Source organism: Pseudonaja textilis, chromosome 17 (genome assembly GCF_049901715.1).
Source record: "Pseudonaja textilis isolate UNSWEBS1 chromosome 17, rPseTex1.2, whole genome shotgun sequence".
NCBI classification, from domain to species: Eukaryota; Metazoa; Chordata; class Lepidosauria; order Squamata; family Elapidae; genus Pseudonaja; species Pseudonaja textilis.
The window spans coordinates 5371760-5391166 of NC_142006.1; the positions used below are offsets into that span (position 1 = coordinate 5371760).

At 42.8% G+C, this 19407-nt stretch overlaps 1 protein-coding gene, 1 long non-coding RNA gene and 1 pseudogene across 2 annotated transcripts; 2 read left to right on the forward strand and 1 right to left on the reverse strand.

Moving 5' to 3' along the window:
- Positions 1-1088: 1088 nt before the first annotated feature.
- On the reverse strand, positions 1089-6928 carry ATP6V1G1 (ATPase H+ transporting V1 subunit G1). Its single transcript, XM_026712463.2, has 3 exons — positions 6557-6928; positions 2764-2864; positions 1089-1833 (listed from the first exon to the last, which is right to left on the reverse strand). The coding sequence occupies exons 1-3, from the start codon at positions 6636-6638 to the stop codon at positions 1660-1662; spliced, it is 357 nt and encodes a 118-aa protein (XP_026568248.1). The 5' UTR covers positions 6639-6928; the 3' UTR covers positions 1089-1659.
- LOC113443938 (uncharacterized) lies at positions 6760-19150 on the forward strand. The gene is made up of 3 exons (XR_015739747.1): positions 6760-6832; positions 15535-15626; positions 16601-19150. It is a non-coding gene; the product is annotated as an uncharacterized LOC113443938 (long non-coding RNA).
- On the forward strand, positions 13174-13253 carry LOC148124523 (U2 spliceosomal RNA; annotated as a pseudogene).
- Positions 19151-19407: the final 257 nt, after the last annotated feature.

Here is a 19407-nt window from a genome sequence, read left to right on the forward strand (position 1 = left end):
GTTTAGTTTACTTCATTGTCATTGCACCTTGTACAACGAAATTACATTATGACTATAAAAATAAACACACACACCCTTCACGTTCTATGCAATTGAATGGAAACCCCCTGATATTTCATGAATATTGCACTATACAGTAGAATTCAGTACAGTTACTGCTCTGGGACAGCAGCTGTTTTTCAGCCTATTTGTCCTTGTTTGTATTATCCTGTACTGTCTACCAGATGGTAATAGTTACAAAGGGGGGCGTGCCCAGGATGAGATGGATCTTTGAGAATGTTCTGAACTTTCTTAAAGCTCTTCCAAAGGGCAAGGGCAATTGCATTCTCATACAATTGATATTGTGTTAATATTGCATCATACGGTAGAAACCATCAGCCAGAAAGCATAGGAACTGAGAAGTGGTCTGTGATCACCACCTGCAGAATCACTCCTTTATTGGGGATGTCTTGCTAACTGCCTATGCTTTCTACCTGTTGTCTATTCCATTTGCACAACAGCATGTGGAATTGATTGTCAGTGTTGCTACCTAAGTGGACAGTTTGATTTCACAGAAGTGTGATTGACTTGGAGTTACATGGTGTTGTGTGTTCCCATTATTTTTTTGAGCAGTGTATATCATTTTCCATCTATTGAACCCTTTCATCTATGTATATCTATATATCTAAATATCATCTCTATTTATCTATTTCTATCATCTATCTATCATCTACAACTATCTATCATCTATCTACAGTATCTATCCATTTTCTACTCTCATCTATATTTATCATTTTCCATCTATCAAACCCTATCATCTATCTCTATATATCTAAATATCTTTATTATATCTATTTATATTCATCTATCATCTATCCATCCATCCATCCATCCATCCATCTATTGCTATCTATATATCTCCCTTCTTCCATCTATATCCATCCATATTTCTACCCACCCACACATTTATGTTTATGTTGTACTATTTTTATATCCAATGTGGATTCCAAACATGATCAAGAACTTCTTTGCTATTGTTGCATCAAAACTAAATCCAGTTTAAGTCAGCCACATCCATATTTCACAAATCAAAATTTCTGAGCAGGAGGAAAAGGAGAAAAAAAGGTTTTAATTTCTTTACAGCTCAGATCAGCTCTTCAAGTACCTTAACAGCAGCACCTTGTTCAAGTTCCACAGGAGAATACAGAGTTATTATTGAAATAACATTTAAACATTTTCAGATACAATCCCAATACTATTCATTCCGCAAACAAAATTCCTGTTTTGTTTATTTTTTTACAAGGAAGAAAATTTTATTTGTATCAGAGCCGCTAAGTTTGGAATTTAAGGATACAGAAAAGCAGCCTGGCACTTATCTTTACTGACTTTTAAATACTTCTTGGGGTTCAAAGTGATGCTTTAATACTCAGTACGATTTATCCGACATTAACCTTCTGCACCACACATCTATGAAATAATGCACACAGAACCAGCCTACATAGAAATTTCCAAAATACTACAAAAGGGGGGAAAGAAGAAAACTTTATGGAAAAAAAGGGGGGGAGAAAAGAGAAAGAGATCATCTACACCTCTTGGGAATTAAGTTATGCACCTTGATAAACAGGGGGTGCAGCTAAAGCTGGTATTGCTGAATATTTTCCTGAAGGACCAAAGATTTGTCTATCCGTTGATCCGATAGTTCGAATGGATTTGAGGCTTGATGTCAAAGATCAAATTCAGCAAGCTGTTTATCACTTCCTCTCGATTCTTTTGGAAGTTGTCCTGAAGAACGGCCATCTTCTCCTGGGTTTCCTGTTCTACCTCGGTGGCTGAACTGCCGTGGGAGCCAAGCGCCTGCAATAAACGGAGACCAAAAAAAAAGAAGGCACCCCATTTAAAATCAGCTCATCCAGTTACGTTCTGCACTTCCTTCAATGCTTCTGCACATCATTATAGTTGTGCTTTTAAAGTTGTAGTGAAGTGTCGGCAGAAAGAGATTGAAAAAAAGACCTGAAAGCATGAATAGAAGAGATGACTCCACCAGACTGTCAATTATCTGGAAGCCTGCACTCACAAACAAAAAGATCTCCACACCACAAGCCAAGCAAATACCTGGGCACAAACAGACTCCCCCTGATACCTCCAGCTCAAACACACCCCAACCAGCTACCCAGATGAAACCTAGTTTCCTAATAAACGATAGCTGGCCATTCACCTGAAGCCAAGCCGCACTAAAAGCACTCTAACCACTGCGCCACCGAGGCTCCAATAGTAAAAGTAGTAAGAGCCTCGGTGGTGCAATGGTTAGAGTGCAGTACTGCAAACTACTTCTGCTGACAGCCAGCTGCCTGCAATTTGGCAGATCGAATCCTACCAGGCTCAAGGCTGATTCAGCCTTCCGTCTTTCCGAGGTGGGTAAAATGAGGACCCAGATTGTTGGGGGCCATAGGCTGACTCTGTAAAACCACTTAGAAAGAGGTGTAAAGCATTGTGAAGCAGTATGTAAGTCTAAGGGCTATTGCTAGAATCATGGGGATGTTGCAAGGGTCATAACTGTCCCATTTTTCAATGCCATTATAACTTTGAATGGCCACTAACGAACTGCTGTAAGTTGAGGACTACCTGCATGAACAAGAGAGAAGAGCTGAGCCTCAAAGGGACAAAAGGGGGGCGGGGGGAGGGTGAAGCCACTACAAATAATCTCACATCCCAACTGAATATTCCGTTTTAAGATAGAAACAGACAGGAAGACAGAGAGCTTAGCCAGTTTAGAGTTTAACCCACGGCGGCCTCTTTCGCTTTGAAGTCCTTCTCCCTCTGCAGGCGGTACTGCTCGATCTCGGCCTGAGCTTCTTCCTTGGCCTGCTTCAGCCGCCGATTCTTCCCTGGGTTTGAAAAAAAGAAACAAAAGCAAAACATTCTGAGGGCAAAACAGAAAAGAGGCTTTTTCTGAGATTAATTTCAAGCGATAAGTGTCATATTGTGGAAGGTCATCCAGGCTGAAATCATTACGGGTAGACCTCCAATGAAGGAACAAAAAAGAACTACCCCCAAAATGCAGTTTGAAAAAAATATCCTTGGCCACCTTTTTTCAACCCAGCTCGCTTTCCCTTGTATAGGTAGTCCTTGATTTACAATGGTTTGTATAACGACCGTTCGAGGTTACAAAAAGGGACCTATTATTGTTCACTTGGTATGCTATTATGATTTATGTTGATTGCTTATTAAGTATCCTAAATAAATATCTCAAGACCTAAAATGGGACACCTACTATCAAAAATGTCACCAAAAAAGCACAACAAAAAATGTTCTTTCTGCACCCACTCAGAAAGCTGAAACTGCCCAAGGAGCTGCTGATCCAGTTCTACAGAGCAGGGGTCTCCAACCTTGGCCACTTTAAGACTGGTGGACTTCAACTCCCAGAATTCCTGAGCTAACATGACTGGAGGAGGAAACCTGGGAGTTGAAGTCCATCAGTCTTAAAGTGGCCAAGGTTGGAGACCCCTATTACAGAGGAATGATTGAGTCTGTCATCTGCACCTCTATAACGGTCTGGTTCAGTTCTGCAACCCAAGACAGACAGACACAGACTCCAGAGAGTAATTAGGACTGCAGAAAAGACTTCCTACCAATCTGCCTTCCATGGAGGACCTGTATACTGCATGAGTCAAAAAGAGGGCTGAAAAGAGGTGAAAAAAGAGGTGAAAATATCTACAGACCTCTCACATCCCGGACATAAACTGTTTCAACTCCTACCCTCAAAACGAGGCCATAGAGCCCTGCACACCAGAACAATTAGACACAAGGACCATTTTTTCCCAAATGCCATCACTCTGCTAAACAAATAATTCCCTTAACACTGTCAAACTATTTACTAAATCTGCATTACTATTACTATTAATATTCTCATCACTCCATATCACCCATCTCCTCCCACTTATTACTGCACGAATGTAACTTTGTCGCTTGTATCCTTATGATTTTTTTAATTGATTGTTTACTGGTATAATTCAATTTGATCACTTATGTTTCCTAGTATGATTTGATTGCTTATTTGTATCCTTTGACTATTATTAAATGTTCTACTTATGATTCGTGACTAATGTATTTTTTTTTCTTTTTCTGAACACTGAGAGCATTTGTACCAAAACAAATTCCTTGTGTATCCAATCACACTTGGCCAATAAAGAATTCTATTCTATTTTGTGACTATCACTAAGTGTTGTATCTTGTGATTTACGACAAATGTATCTTTATGATGACTATGATCATGATTTATCACTTATTGCTTGTATGTACACTTGAGAGTTTCTGCACCGGAGACAAATTCCTTGTGTGTCCAATCACATTTGGCCAATAAAGAATTCTAATTCTAATATTGAAGCCCATCTTTTCCCGAAAAGTTAGCCCAAAGAACTGGAAACATCAAGCCTGATGCGTGCAGACAATCCCGTTTTTGAGTTGGCTCTAGTTCGTTACTTAATTAAAGACTTAAAAACAGACATTAGTCAGAATTATTTTCCTAGCAATGCGACATTTCCAGCACATGATCCATTATTCTTGGCCAGACTTAAGTTCCTTTCTTGAAATCATGCCATATGAAGGTTCTAGAGACCACTATATTAAAAATTCATGCAAACAGGAAGACTGAAAATACAATTTAAAAACCAGCAGTCTTAGTTAAGCTGAATTCCCAGCACAGATATCCCAGCAAGGTACTTAAAAATACACCAACATTCCATAACCTTCTCAATTCAGTTTTAATCAAGTTAAACTAATGCACCGTAGATCTCGGGGGACTATCAGTATGCTACTGACATTATGCAGATAACAGGAAGTCTGCGAACTAAAATTGGTTTTACACAAGTAAGTTACGTAACCAAATTCAAAAATTATTCTTGGAAGGAAGGAAGGATGTCTCTCCGTCTCCCAATTTGTCTCTTTTCTTGGAATGGAGCCTCCCTTAAGAAGGAATAATGCAAACCAAGATCTCTGCTAGGGAATAGGTTGGCGAGATGTTTCAAAGATTAGGTTTTGTTCAAAATATTTTATATATCATAGTAACCTTTCCTCTGGATAGACCGGCCATCAAATCCTGCAAACCAGCATTACGGGGTTTGTAGCCTGACCTTTGGAGGAAAAACTACACGGGGAAGGTTATGGCTATGGCAAATATCACATGAGGGAAATTTCCCCCAATTAAAGCGTAAACCTTTCAAACAGGGTAACTAAAAGCTGGAAAAATAAGAAATGAAGGAGACGCTTTAGTGAATACATTTCTTGATTATCCTCAAGCAAACCTACCTCAAAGCTAATAATCATCCCACCAATTATCTTTAGTGGGAGGATTATTAGTTTTGTAGGTTTGCTTAAGGTAACCTATAATTTTCTTTTATTTTTTTAATGAAGCAGTATAATTTTGTTTACTGTATGTTTTTAATTATGAGCTGTCCAGATTCATGGACCTTGAGATGGTTAATAAATACATGAAGTAAATAGGCAGCCTCCGAATGAGTCAATGCTATCCCCCCACCACCTCCAGCCTGTTTTTCTCTGTAATAAAAGACAATTTAGGGCAAAATCCCTCCTATTGTCCCACCGCTTATTTGTAAACCCCTCGACCTCAAAATGAGTAAAACATAGCATTGCTCCTATCCAGAAATGCATCAATTCCTTCATTGATTCAATTTGTAGAGTTGATCGCCTCTCGTGTGCTATTCTGGGCAGCTCCCCCTAATTAAAACCCAGCAAATAACACAACTGATGAGCCAAACAAGCAAATCAATACAAAAACACAATAACCCAATTAAAAAACCCCAGAGCCATAAAAAAAAAGCAGGCAAGGAAAAGGCATGAATCCATCCATGCGGCCACATATGTGGGTCTGGTTTGTTTTAAAGTAGCCCGTGGGGGGGTGGGGGCTTGTACACTGGGGAGGATGGGAGGTGTAGTCCAACCACACACACACAACCACTATCACACAAAGGAAATGAGACAAAAAACCCCGAATGGATGAACCAGGCAGTGTAAAGGTCTCTGGGGAAGCTATAGGTGGCTCTTCTCATGCAGGATGATGGGATATGTGGTGGCTCTAGGCCTTCCCTTTCCTAAAAGCAGGGAGGGGATGATGAGGATGATATGTGGGGCCCAATCCCTCAGGACTACCGCTCCCACTGAATCTGGGCTGGAAAGACAGTAGACCAACGCTCTCCCCTACAGGCCGGGGACGATAGGAGGTGTAGTCCAACCCACCCACTCACCCAAGACCACCACCATGGAGAGAAAGGGATGAAACAGGCAGTGCAAGGCCTCTGGGGAGGCTATGGGAGGGGGGGGGGCGTTCCCACGCAGGATGATGGGATATGTAGTGTCTCTGGAACCTCCCCTTTCTTAATGGCTGGGGATGATTGGACGTGGGGTCCCAATCCCTTCGCCCATACAAGCAGGGCTAGAAAGGCTTTGGGTCACCCACCCATCCCGCTCTACTCCCTGAAGGGCTGAGGACGATGGGAGGTGTAGTCCCAGCCCCTCGGAAAGAGCCCCGTTTCCTCCCTCCGCAGCCAAGCCGGACACTCACTCTTGCGGGCCTCGGCCACCTTCTCGGCGGCGCGTTTCTCGGCCTGAAGCAGCTGCTGGATGCCCTGCGACTGGCTGGCCATGACGGCGGCGATTCTGACAAGAAACTCTCGCCCTGCGGCCCCGAAAGAGGACTCCGAAAATACTCATTTGCCGCGCCTAAGCCCGCCCCTTCCGGTCATCCCGAGGTTTCATTGGTGCGAGTACCGGAAGTGCAGTTGGAAGGCGCCGCTCTAGAGCGAGGGAACTCTCCTTCCCCACGTGAGAAGCACCCCGAGTAAGTACACGTATCTTACCCCTCGGGTTCTTCAAGACCTGGAGAAGCGTTTAAAATCGAGTCAGGGGCTCTTTCTAGGCCTCCTTTCGTTTCACTGCGCATGCGCGGTTTTTTGCCTGGGAAGAAGTATTGTTTGTTTTCGAAAGAAAGTTTTATGTATTGAAATCAAATACAAAAGTTGATTGGTTTTGGTTTGTTCCCCCAAAACAAAGCATGCATGCACACACACACACACACACACAAACAGACACATATTTAAAAAAAGAGAATGAAGAATAAAATTAATTTTTAATTTTTTTTAAAAAAGTTTTATATTTCATAATATTTATTACATTATTGTTTATTTTTGTTATTGTTTTTGTTATTTTGTTATTACTGTATTAGAATAGAATACAGAATAGAATAAGGAATGGAGTAAAATAGAATAGAATATAGGAATTAGAATAGAATAGAATAGAGAATAGAATAAGGAATGGAATGGAATAAAAAATAAGTAAAGGAAAGGAAAAAAGTAAGGTTAAAGTAAAGTAGAAATAGAAATAGAATGCAGAATAGAATAGAATGCAGAATAGAATAGAATTCTTTATTGGCCAAGTGTGATTGGACACACAAGGATTTTGTCTTGGTGCAAATGCTCTCAGTGTACATAAAAGAAAAGATACATTTGTCAAGAGTCAAGAATCGAGGTACAACCCTTAATAGGGTTATAGAGTCATAGGGTACAATAAGCAATCAAATCATACTAGGAAACAGTCAATATAGATCATAGGGATACAAGCAACAAAGTTACAGTCCTACAGTTACAAGTGGGAGGGGATGGGCGATGAGTAATGAGAAGATTGATAGTAGTGCAGACTTTGTCAATAGTTGGACAGTGTCGAGGGTATTAGTTGTTTAGCAGAGTGATGGCTTTCAGGAAAAAACTGTCCTTGTGTCTAGTTGTTCTGGTGTGCAGTGCTCTAGTGTCGTTTTGAGGGTAGAAGTTGAAACAATTTATGTCCAGGATGTGAGGGGTCTGTAAATATTTTCACAGCCCTCTTTTTTACTGGTGTTTTGTTGTTGTTGATATCTCTGTTATTCATTAAACATGAAACTCAGTCAACTGAACATTTTAAAATGTATCACAAATACCAGTGACTGTTGCTAATGGTTGATATGGGTTGCTGCCAGCATCCTAGGTATCAACCAAGTATCTTCTTAAAACATAAAATGTTCCGAATAGTGCAGTTTTTTGCAGTTCCGGTGTTGGTGTTATTATTATTAAAATAGAATTTTAAAATATAGAACAATTAAACTGCGGGCATAGTAGCCGCATTGTGCTTTCATGGTCTTTAGTATGAGATACGAAGTGTAAATTAAAATAACTTTCAACTCCATCTATTTAAATTAAAGCCCAATTAAATTTAGACAATTAAATTGCACTCGGGGAGCACCTGGGACCCCGCAGTTCAACCCTGAGCTACAAATATTCTATTTTATTGACGCAAATGCAATTTGAATGACCATCATAGTAGTTGGGTTGTTACCTCTTTGCCATAAGTTAATTAACTTTCTGCGTTGAGCAATTGCGTGGACCAAAATGGTCACAAATGAAGGCAAATCTACGTGTCCCAGGATAATGTTGCAGGACCTCATCTAGGTCCGACAACTGGGACCAGACTTCCAAACTTTTGGATTCATGCTGGAGCCCATCTTCAGGGAACTTCTCTTTAGCAGAGTGTGTGGTGGTCTCTGTGTAGTATTTATATGGTGCCTGGTTGTGTGTGGCTTTTTAGATGTTGACTGGGGTGTGTGAATGGCTGGCTTTTAAGTCATTGGCCCAGCCCTCACCTTCTGTCACAGAGAGGAAGGGGTCAGGCTATTTTCCAAAGCACCTGTAGGCCAGACAAGGAAGAATGGATGAAACTGAACAGGGAGAGATTCAACCTGGAAATAAGGAGGAATTTTCTGACTGTGAGAGCCATCAACCCATGGAACAGAAGTTGCCTTCAGAAGTTGTGGGAACTTCATCCCTGGAAGCTTTCAAGAAGAGACTGGGCTGCCATCGGTCAGAAATGGTGTAGGGCCTTGATGGTGAACCTATGGCATGTGTGTCACAAGTAGCACGCAGAGCCATTTGAACTGGCACACCAGCCACAGACAAACTTACCTCACTGCGCATGCACACGCCTCACAGCTGATTTTTTTCGGCTAGTTTGAGGCCTTTTTTCGACCTCCCAGAGGCTTGGAAAAAGCCTCTGCAAGGCTTTTCAGGACGAATTATAGGCCCGTTTCATCATTTCTGGTATTACATGAAACGGGCTTATAATTCAGCCTGAAAAGCCTTTCAGAGGCTTTTTCTAAGCCTCTGGGAGGCCTAAAAAAGACCTCAAATCAGCTGTGAGGTCCAGTGCAGGTAAGGGGGTGGCGGGGAGGGATTTCATGTGCAGGGGGCATAGGGAGGGGGTACGTGCATTGCATTCTGGGTGCTGGCATGCAAGTGCGTGAGCAATTTTTGGCACAGGAGCCCCAAAAGGTTAGCCATCACTGGTGTAGGTCTCCTGCTTGGGGGGCAGGGGGTTATGCTAGATGACCCACAAGGTCCCTTCCAACTCAGTTATTCTGTTTCTAAGTAGAGGTTGGTGGTAAATCAGCCCTCCTGTTGGCTGGCGAGAGGCCTTTTTTCCCAGGCTTCAGTCTCCTCCCTGGCTGTTTTTGTCCCTGCTTGTCCAACAATCGCATCTTTTCCAAAAAGCAGCAGAAAAAAAACTGTGCAGTTTTTTTAGATGTACAGGTAGTCCTTACAATAGTTCATTTTGTGACCAAAGTTGCAGCGTCACAGGAAAAGGTGACTTAGGACAGTTTTTCACACTTACGACCATCACAGCATTCCCCACAGTCACGTGATCAAAACTCAGCCATATGGCGACTGACTCATATTTATGACTGTGGCAGTGTCCAGGTGTCACATGATCCCCTTTTTCAACCTTCTGACTAGCCAAATCAATGGGGAAACCAGCTTCACCGAACAAGCGTATTACTAATTTGCCAACTGCAGTGATTCGCTTAAGGAAAGTGGCAAGAAAAAGTCGTAAAATGGGGCAAACACATAAGAAACATTTCCCTTAGCCACCAAAATTCTGGATTCAATGATGGTCGTAAAGTGGAAGACAACCTGAAGTTCCCTGAATCCGAAAGCTCCTGAGAACAAAACCTTTGCTCCCGGTGACCGACCCAGATTGAATCCTGCAGCCAAAATAATCCTTTCCAGCCAAGAATCCTCTCTTTGTTTTCCATTTCTCCTGTAAAAATCTCCCCTTGATCTAAAGCTGTGTTGTGGTTTGCTGGCAGCCTGTGCAGACGGCAGCGGAATCGGTCAGTGGGGAAGAATGGGGGCCAGTCTGGGAGTCTCGTGAGGACTCGGACAAGGGTCCTGTGTCCGATGCAGAGATGGGGCCAGGACCATCTGGGAGTTATGTGCTGATTCTGGAGCTTCCAGAATCTGACAACAGCGAGGCAGAGGAACAAGGGGAGCCTGTTCCCAGTGCGCGTGTGCACAGAGCTGCCAGAAGGCAAGAACAGTTAAGACAAAAGGGGCGACTTGGGAGTAAGGCCGGGAGGTGATTGCCCCTCCTATAAGACATAAAGGAGGAGCAAAGGGACAGGAGTCTTTGCAGGAAGCAACTTTATTTGCTCTGTTCAGATTAAACCTCGAAGCTCTGGGTGAACTTTGTACTTCGGTTGGTTTTTTACAGTTCATTTGGCACTTTAGTTGTTGGCAGCAGTTCAAAGGAGAGAAAGATGGGTGCTTATCTAAAGAGACTGTTTGGGACTCATTACTGGCTGGGAATGAACATAATTCCCAGCACTGAAATAAAGCAAGAGTTTTTTGGACTAAGCGTGTGCTTAATTATGGTCTCAGGAAGCCTTGGTCAGAACAAGCTGATCCTTTGTGACCTATCCCCCACCCCCCCCAATAACGTCAAAGCTTGAAGAGACTGGACTGCCATCTGTCAGAAATGGCATAGGGTCTCCTGCTTGGCCGGTGGGTTGGACTAGATGACCTACAAGGTCCCTTCCAACTCTGTTAATCTGTAATCTAATCCTCGGTTAAAATTCTGCCTGCCAGGATACTTGGCCAAAAAAATGGGGAAGAAAGAAAGCTGCTAAACCCTGTGAATTTCCACTGTGACTAGAGCTGTATTAACAGGAGTGATACTAAATGCTTTAGCTATAAACCTCACTTACGCTTTAATGGCTGTGTAAATGCTGCGTTAAGTGAAAAGCAAGTAAAGAGTATACTAGCAGCCTCAGCTCAGCTGCTGCAGAAGGAGGGTGGGGGAAAATCTGCAAATGATCCTCCAGAATGACTAAAGACTAAAAAGCATAGCATAGAAGTCGTTTTCTGCTGAAGTTAACAAATGACCTGTGAAGCACAAAACAGCACAAAACTCTGGGGCTGCACCGTGTGATCCACTACCCCCCTGATGTTTTAAGGTAAAGATTGGTTGGCAGCCGCAAGATCTGGGAAAGGCTTATAACAAATGACCCTATTTGCAGCCAGAGCCAAGCGTGATCACCTTGCTAATCAGATTATTCTGGGGTGGGAAGGGGGAGGATTTGGCACATAGCAGTCGGTTCCAAGCATGACTGTTTTGACGAACATTGGAGCAAGGGGGAGAAGGGGAAACAGGAGGAGAGGACAGATAATGAGCAGAAAGGGAGAAGGAGAAGATGAATAACGAGCAGGAAAGAAGGAGAAATAAATGGAAGGGGGGGAGAAGATGAATAATGAACAGGGGAGAAGAGGGAGGAGAAGGAGGAGATAGCAGGAAAGGAGTAGATACCACAGATGAGTGGGTGAAGAAGATAGATAAGGAACAGGAAAGAAGGAGAAAGAGGAGGAGCAGGAAGAGGAGATAAGCAGAAAAGATGAAGGAGAAGATAGATAAGGAGCAGGAAAGGAGAGATGGAGGAGGAGGAGGACATAAGCAGAAAAGGAGAAGATAGACAAGGAGCAGGAAAGAAGGAGAAATAGAGGAGGAGTAGAATGAGCAGAAAAGAAGATAGATAAAGAGCAGGAAAGGAGAAATGGAGGAAGAGATAATGAGCAGAGAAGGAGAAGGTAGATAAGGAGCAGGAAAGAAGGAGGAGATAGATGAGGGATGAAGAAGATAGATAAGGAGCAGGAAAGAAGGAGAAGTGGAGGAAGAGGAAGTATATGGGCAGAAGAGGACATAGGCTGCCTTCCCCATCTGCATCAGAAGCCCAACTTCCCATTTTGCACACAATGGAAAATACTGTAGCTGTGCATCCCAACACGTCATCTGCATTTTGGGTTGTAGTGCTGTGAAGCACATTTTCAAGAAGTCGGGGGGAGAACAGAAACTCAAACTATGTCTCTTCACTCTCAATGGGTTCTATTTCCCCTGGATTTAGTGGGTCTATGCTTCATGGCTTCCCAAGGGCTGTAATTATGGTTCCTTCAAGCCCTGGGAGCCAAAATTTGGAGCAGAGATGTTGAGAAGACCAAATGCCAAGGGATACCTGGGATGAAGCGGAAGTAGCTGGATCTATGTGGCACAGAATCACCTTTCCGTAGGTTTCATTTTGGCTCCCGCTGACATAACCATAGCAACTCAGCAGTCATCCAGAAATAAAATGCCGCGTTCCACACAGACAAAGGTAGTTCAGAGAAGGTCTTGGGGAAAGGTTTCCCGGATCAACCAGGAGGGGAAAAAAAACATGTTTGGGAAAAGGCAAGACATCCATCAAGAAAACCCTAATCTTTGGGTCTTCCCATCTTCCTTCCAAAATATCGACTCACCCAAACATGCCCCTCAGCTTCTCCTCCCCAAGCAGGGACCAGGACAAACTCAACCTTCATTTGATTTGCAGCTCTTTCGATTCAATTTGGATCAGGTCTCTTCACGTGAAGTTCTCTACTCTGGTGTGGTGAAGGCAAATCTAGGTGTCCCAGGATCCAATCTGGGTCGGTCACCGGGGCCAAAGATTTTAGTCTTCCCATCTTTCAAACTCGTGGAGGAGACCCATTCTCCAGGAACCTCTCTCTCACCAGAATGGGGGAAGAGATTCTGTTACTTGGGCCCAGCACAAGTCCAAAAGTTCAGAAGTCCCAGTGACCAATCCAAATTGGATCTACTCTGGTGGCCTGATGGACATCCATGAAGTTCTCTTTGCCAGAGAATGGACCTTCTGTGATCTCTTGTTTTGTTTCCTACCTAGCTTCAATTCTCCTTGGGGTCTCCTTCCCAAACTCCTAACTCAGTTTGATTCTGGTTTGCTTTCCGAAATCAGCTAGGTTGGCTCAGTGCTGCCATCTATTGAGGTTCAATCCATTTTCTTCTGTCTCGGCCTTTTGGCTAAGATCAAGTGTAGTATCTCCTGCCTATAATTTTTATTAAACAAGAAGATAATAAAAAAAAATAGAAACCAGTAGAAAGTAAGGAAGAAAAAAAATCAAAGGGAAAGCAAAAAAAAGTGTGAGGAAATAAAAAGTTAAAGAAAAAGAAGGAAGGAAGGAATAGGAAGGAAGGAAAGAAAAAGAGAGGAGGAAGTAGAAATAGAAAGGAGAAAGAAGAAAGAAAGAAAGAAAGAAAGAAAGAAAGAAAGAAAGAAAGAAAGAAAGAAAGAAAGAAAGAAAGAAAGAAAGAAAGAAAAGGAAGAGGAAGGATGGAAGGATAAAGGGGTTCCAATATTCTTCACAGCAATCATAAATTCAAATATATGTTAACCCTGATCATGTAACTCTTCTTTTTATAATCTATCCTGTCTAATCATCCAAACCACGAGTCACAAGTTCCGTTCTTTTTTTTTTTTCATTTTTACACAAAAAGTCCACAAGAGCTTTCCATCTTCCAATAAATGTAGACAATGTCTTTTCTCTAATCAAAAAAGGCAGTTTCAAGTGTTGTCAATTTCACCAGCAATTTTTCCATAACGGGCACTATCAAAATCTTCCCATCTGCATCTAATAATCTCCCCATTGTAATTATATCTTGAAATCATCTTTCACATCTTCTTTCTAAGCGTTTATCCATTAATCCTGAAAGGAAACCTTCTGGCTTCAATTGATCTTTTAAAATCCTCTGTTAAGGGGGGGTCGTCGATCAAATGAAACAAATCCCCCCAAATAGATAACACGATTATTCCATTTCCTTCTTTTGTCTGAGCAAAAATTACTATGTGACTAGCTATAGTCTGCAGGCAGGGATGTAGTTTTGGTCTGAATGATTCCTAAAAAAAGGTTCCATAAATTGAATATTCTCCATTCAGGAGAATTGTGCGTCAGTTTCCATCTCTTCTTTTCTCAGAAGCACCTAGCCACGTGGTGTCTTAAATGGAAAAAGACAGCTTACTAAATCATTGTTCCTTCTGGGCACAATTTAAATCCCTCAACCAAGCATAGCAGACAAAATTCCATTTCTGTGCTAAGTAACAAATTACCGGATCTGAATGACACACACTTTCTCCAGCAATGCATAACTGAGGAAAATGAATAAAACTCTACTTCCTTATGCCTCTAATTAGGTCCCCTATGGCAAATGGTTTAACAACCCTCTCACAAAAAAAGACATTTAAAAACGTAGTATTTACATAATGTCAGCGTGGTTCTCAAATTGCAACTCTGGACATGCTGTCTGTCTATCGTACCCATTGAGGATACAGTTTGTGGTTCGTTTGTGGTTTACCACAAGGGTTGAGTCCAAGGGTGTAGCTTGCAAACCATTGCTGGTGTTTTAGAGCGTCGGCATAAACTCAAGCCAATCTATTTCGAGAAAAGAATAATTATAGCTCAGGTTGGAAATGAAGGCTCCTCGGTGCCCTCTGGGCTTGGTGGTTTTCTTGCAGACGTCTCATTACCAAACTAGGTAACATCATCAGTGCAAATTCCTTCTAGTACTCATGATGTTACCTAGCTGGGTAATGGAATATTTGCCAGAAAACAACCAAGCTCAGAGACTACCATGAACCCCATAGTCTTCCTCCCCCTCTCCTCTCAAATCCTACTCTCTTGTAGCACTGATAAGGTTACCTAGTTGGGTAATGAAACGTCTGCAAGAAAACCACCACTCAAGAGAGCACCAGAAACCTTACCTTTATCTATCTAGTAAAGGCAAATCACAGCCTGTTATTAACTTGTTTTATTTAAAGAGTTGTAAGAGTCCCCAGGAAGCAGATCCAGGGACAGTCATATTTTCTTGAGACCATGGTAATCACCGGAGGGGATCTTAATTTGACTTTCAGCTTTTTCAACGGGAGGAAAATGAATTGCCACGAAAGAAAGGTTCGTCTGCCTTTATTCCCTGCCCTCCATAATTTCAGTGTTGTGTGAACTAGAGAGACATGTCCCTTGTACAAACATATTTCTTCTCAGCTCAGGCATCTCAGAATCTTTCCTGAGCTGGAGAAAATATCACGGTTTAGTCATCTCCAGTTCCCAGCAGACAGACACAAACATACCTCAAAGCCCCTTCATCTCCTGACTGTCTTATAGTTTGGAACGAGATCCCAGAACAAGATGATCTCGAATGTTATTTTGATGTTTGTTTGTTTGTTTTACGTTCCCTTTTTTACTTATTGAAGACTGTATAAAGCCCGAGGGAAAAATCACCCTCTGGAACAAAAAGTAAGTGGCGGAATTTCCAGCCATTTTAAAAAAGGGTATTTATTAAGTTTTTCATCCCTGTTTTTCTTCCAAGGTGACATGCTGTAACCAGTCCAACCGGTCTGTGAGAGGGACCTTGGCAGACAGAAGGGAGAGCTGCAGCCTAATCAGCCATCCTGGAAAAAGGTATTTGAGCTCACAGAAGCAGAGAGGATTTGGGAAGTATTTCAGAAGGAAATGTCCCTAATTGTCCAGAGAGTAACACTAGTAAACAAGGGAAATCTTGCAAGACTCTGGTAACATAACCCTACAATAAGTAGAATAGAGTAGAGTAGAATAGAGTAGAGTAGAGTAGAGTAGAGTAGAGTAGAGTAGAGTAGAGTAGAGTAGAGTAGAGTAGAGTAGAGTAGAGTACAATGAGGAATAGAACAGAACAGAACAGAATAAGGAAGAAAGGAATGGAATGGAATAGAATAAAGAATGGAATTTAGAGTAGAATAGGATAGGATAGGATAGGATAGGATAGGATAGAATAGAATAGAATAGAATAGAATAGAATAGAATAGAATAGAATAGAATAGAATAGAATAGTAAATAAAATGAAACAGAATGGAATAGAACATAGGATAATACATGAATAGAATTGAACAGAACAGAACAGAAGCTGGAAGGGACCTTGGAGGTCTTCTAGTCCAACTCTGTGCTCAAGCAAGAGATCATGGCCTACACCATTTCAGATAGGTGGCTGTCCAGTCTCTTCTTAAAAACCTCCAGTGATGGAGCACCCACAACTTCTGAAGGCAAGCTGGTTAATAGTCCTCACTGTTAGGAAGTTTCTCCATAGAATAGAATAGGATGAATGAGATGGAAGGGACTTGGAGGTCTTCCATCCAGCCCCCTGCTCAAACAGGAGACCCTACACCATTCAAGACCAGTGGCTGTCCAGTTTCTTCTTCAAAACGTCCGGTGTTGCAGCAGCCACAACTTCTGGTGGCAAGTTGTTCCACTGTTTAATTGTCCTCGTAGGAGGTTTCTCCTCAATTCCAGGTTGCTTCTCTCTTTGATCAATTTCCAACCATTGTACCGGTAGTCCTCAACCTATGACCACAATTGAGTTCTTTGTAAGTGTGAGAAACAGTCATAAGTCCCTTTTTTTTCAGTGCCGCTGTAACGTTGAACAGTCACTAAATGAAGTTGAAGACTACTAGCATTTACCAAACACAGCGACAGAAACACAAAATACCATGGACAGCAGCCGCCCCTAGAGTTCATGCTATATTTGAGGAGGAGGAGGAGGAGGAAGAAGGAAGGCAGTGAATGATAAGGCCTTGCTTTGAAGTTCCACCTGGTTCTCCCAGCTCAAGGTGGGCCCCCCATGAAGCTGTCCCTTGATTTTATCTCTGAGGAAAGTTTTGACCTGAGAGAAAAGATTGTCCAGATGTCACCGAATGAGTTTTCGTGACTGAGGGTTGATTTGACCACTCTAAACGCAAGACCTTAACTATCTCAACGCGCTGCTTCTTACTCCTTCCTTCAATCTGTTAATATAAAGGGCAACTTGAAGTGATGTCTTCAAGTCTCCCAAGCCCGCAAACATGAGGACGAGTCAACCCTCCATGGCATTTTTGCTTCTTCCACCATCCGGCACCGCAACCTGTCCATGTACCAGTATGTGGAAAGCAAGAAATCTCAGCTTCAGACAAAACAGGAGTTCTAAAATAATCCCACCGCGTCAAATGCACTCAAAAGCACACCATGGCAACACAAATTCATTGAGTGTTTTAAAAGCCTGGCGAAAGGCAGAAATTACCATGCAGACGCCTGCAGTGAGGGAATTGAATTGACCTCTTTGGGGTGGGCAGGGGAAGGAACAAGACGTCCTGGTGATGTATCAACAGCTGAAAATAATGCCATTATCCCTGACCAGATATGGAGATCAGGAGAACAATGTCCTACCTGTCAATGAATACTTCAGCTTCAACCATAACAATAGAAGAGCAAACAGTAGATACAAACTCGAGGTTAATTGCACCAAACTCGATTGCAGGAAATACGACTTCAGCAACAGAGTGGTCAATGTTTGGAATACTCTACCTGACTCTGGTTTCTTCCCCAAACCCCAAAAACTTTTCCTTAGACTGTCTAGTATTGACCTCACCCCTTTCCTAAAAGGTCTGTAGGGGGTGTGCATAAGCGCACCAACGTGCCTACCGTCCCTGTCCTATTGTTCCTTTTTATTTTTCTTATATGTATCCATGTATTCATAACTATCTTTTTAATTATACCTATTATCTTGTAAGCGATTGACAAACCAAATAAAATAAAATAAGAATATTGCAAGAGAGGGGGAAGGGGGGAAGGGTTTCCAACACTCCGATGCTTTTTTTAGGTTGAAACGAGGGTCTTTGATTATGGGCCCCGGGATAGTTTTCAAAGTGTAGAGAACAGGATACAAGAAGTCAGTTCTTCGGGCCTTGTTTCGGGGTTGGGTGGTTTGGAGACATTTTCCCGTTTGTAGTCGAAAACAGAGTTTTGGAGAGAGTGAAACCGGAGTTTAAGGAAGAGAAGTTGGTAGCCCTTGAATTCCCCCCTGGTTCCCCAAACTCATTTTTGAAAGCTCACTGGAAGTCGGAGATCTAGAATTCTGATGAAAAGGAATTGTCCCACTTCTGCTTGGGAAGGGTCAAAAGGGAAAGGAAGGTGAAAGCAAAATTAGCAAGAGTCCTCCAGCCTCTGGCTCCTCCTCCTCTTCCTCTTGTCACCTAGTCTCTGGCTTCACCACCTCCTCTTCTTCCTCCTCCTCCTCCCGTCAGCCTCTGGCTTCACCACCACCTCCTCCTCCTCCTCCTCCTTCTCCTCCCCTCAGCCTCTGGCTTCATTACCTGCTCCTCCTCCCATCAGCCTCTGGCTTCACCACCTCTTCCTCCTCCTCCTCCTCCTCCTCCTCCTCCTCCTCCTCCTCCTCCTCCTCCTCCCATCAGCCTCTGGCTTCATCTCCTCCTCCTCCTCCTCCTTCTCCTCCCCTCAGCCTCTGGCTTCATCTCCTCCTTCTCCTCCTCTTCCTCCTTCTCCTCCCATCAGCCTCTGGCTTCATTACCTGCTCCTCCTCCCATCAGCCTCTTGCTTCACCACCTCCTCTTCTTCCTCCTCCTCCTCCTCCTCCTCCTCCTCCCATCATCCTCTGGCTTCACCACCTCCTTCTCCTCCTCTTCCTCCTTCTCCTCCCCTCAGCCTCTGGCTTCATCTCCTCCTCCTCCTCCTCCTCCTCCTCCTCCTCCTCCTCCCTTCAGAAATCCCTCGCTTGTTTTGCCTGCCCCCTCCCTCTGCCCTCCTGCTTCTAAGCTTTGGCTTGCCAGCAATCCGCTGGTTTTGAATGAATCGATACTCCCTTTGGAAATGTTTCTGCCGAAGGCCAGTGACATTGAGATGAAAGCAAATGAGAATCAATTTCGACAGGCAGCAAAAAGCGGGAGCCGAAGCCAAGAGAGGAAGCTAATTGTATTTGGCAATCAGAGAGAAGCCCACTGGTGGCTGGAGGATCTGAAGATCTGCTGGGGATCTAGACTAGAGAGCAGAGATCATCATCCTTGGATGCTGCAACTTCGTATAGCTTTTATAGAGCCATCGCCCATTCATGCCTATCTATCTATCTATCTATCTATCTATCTATCTATCTATCTATCTATCTATTTATCTATCTATCATCTATCTATCTATCATCTATCTATCTATCTATCTATCACCCTAAAAGGGGCGTTACTTGGAACCCTGACGCTATCTATCCATCCATCCATCCACTCACCTACCCACCAACCCATAAATCATCATATATATGTTCCAGTTGTCCAACATCCAAATTGTGATCATGTCACTATAGAGGTGCTCCAAAGGTCCCTAAGTCACTTTTTTTTCAGTGCCATGGTCACTTCAAACAGTCATTAAAAGAACTCTTGTAAGTTGAGGGCTA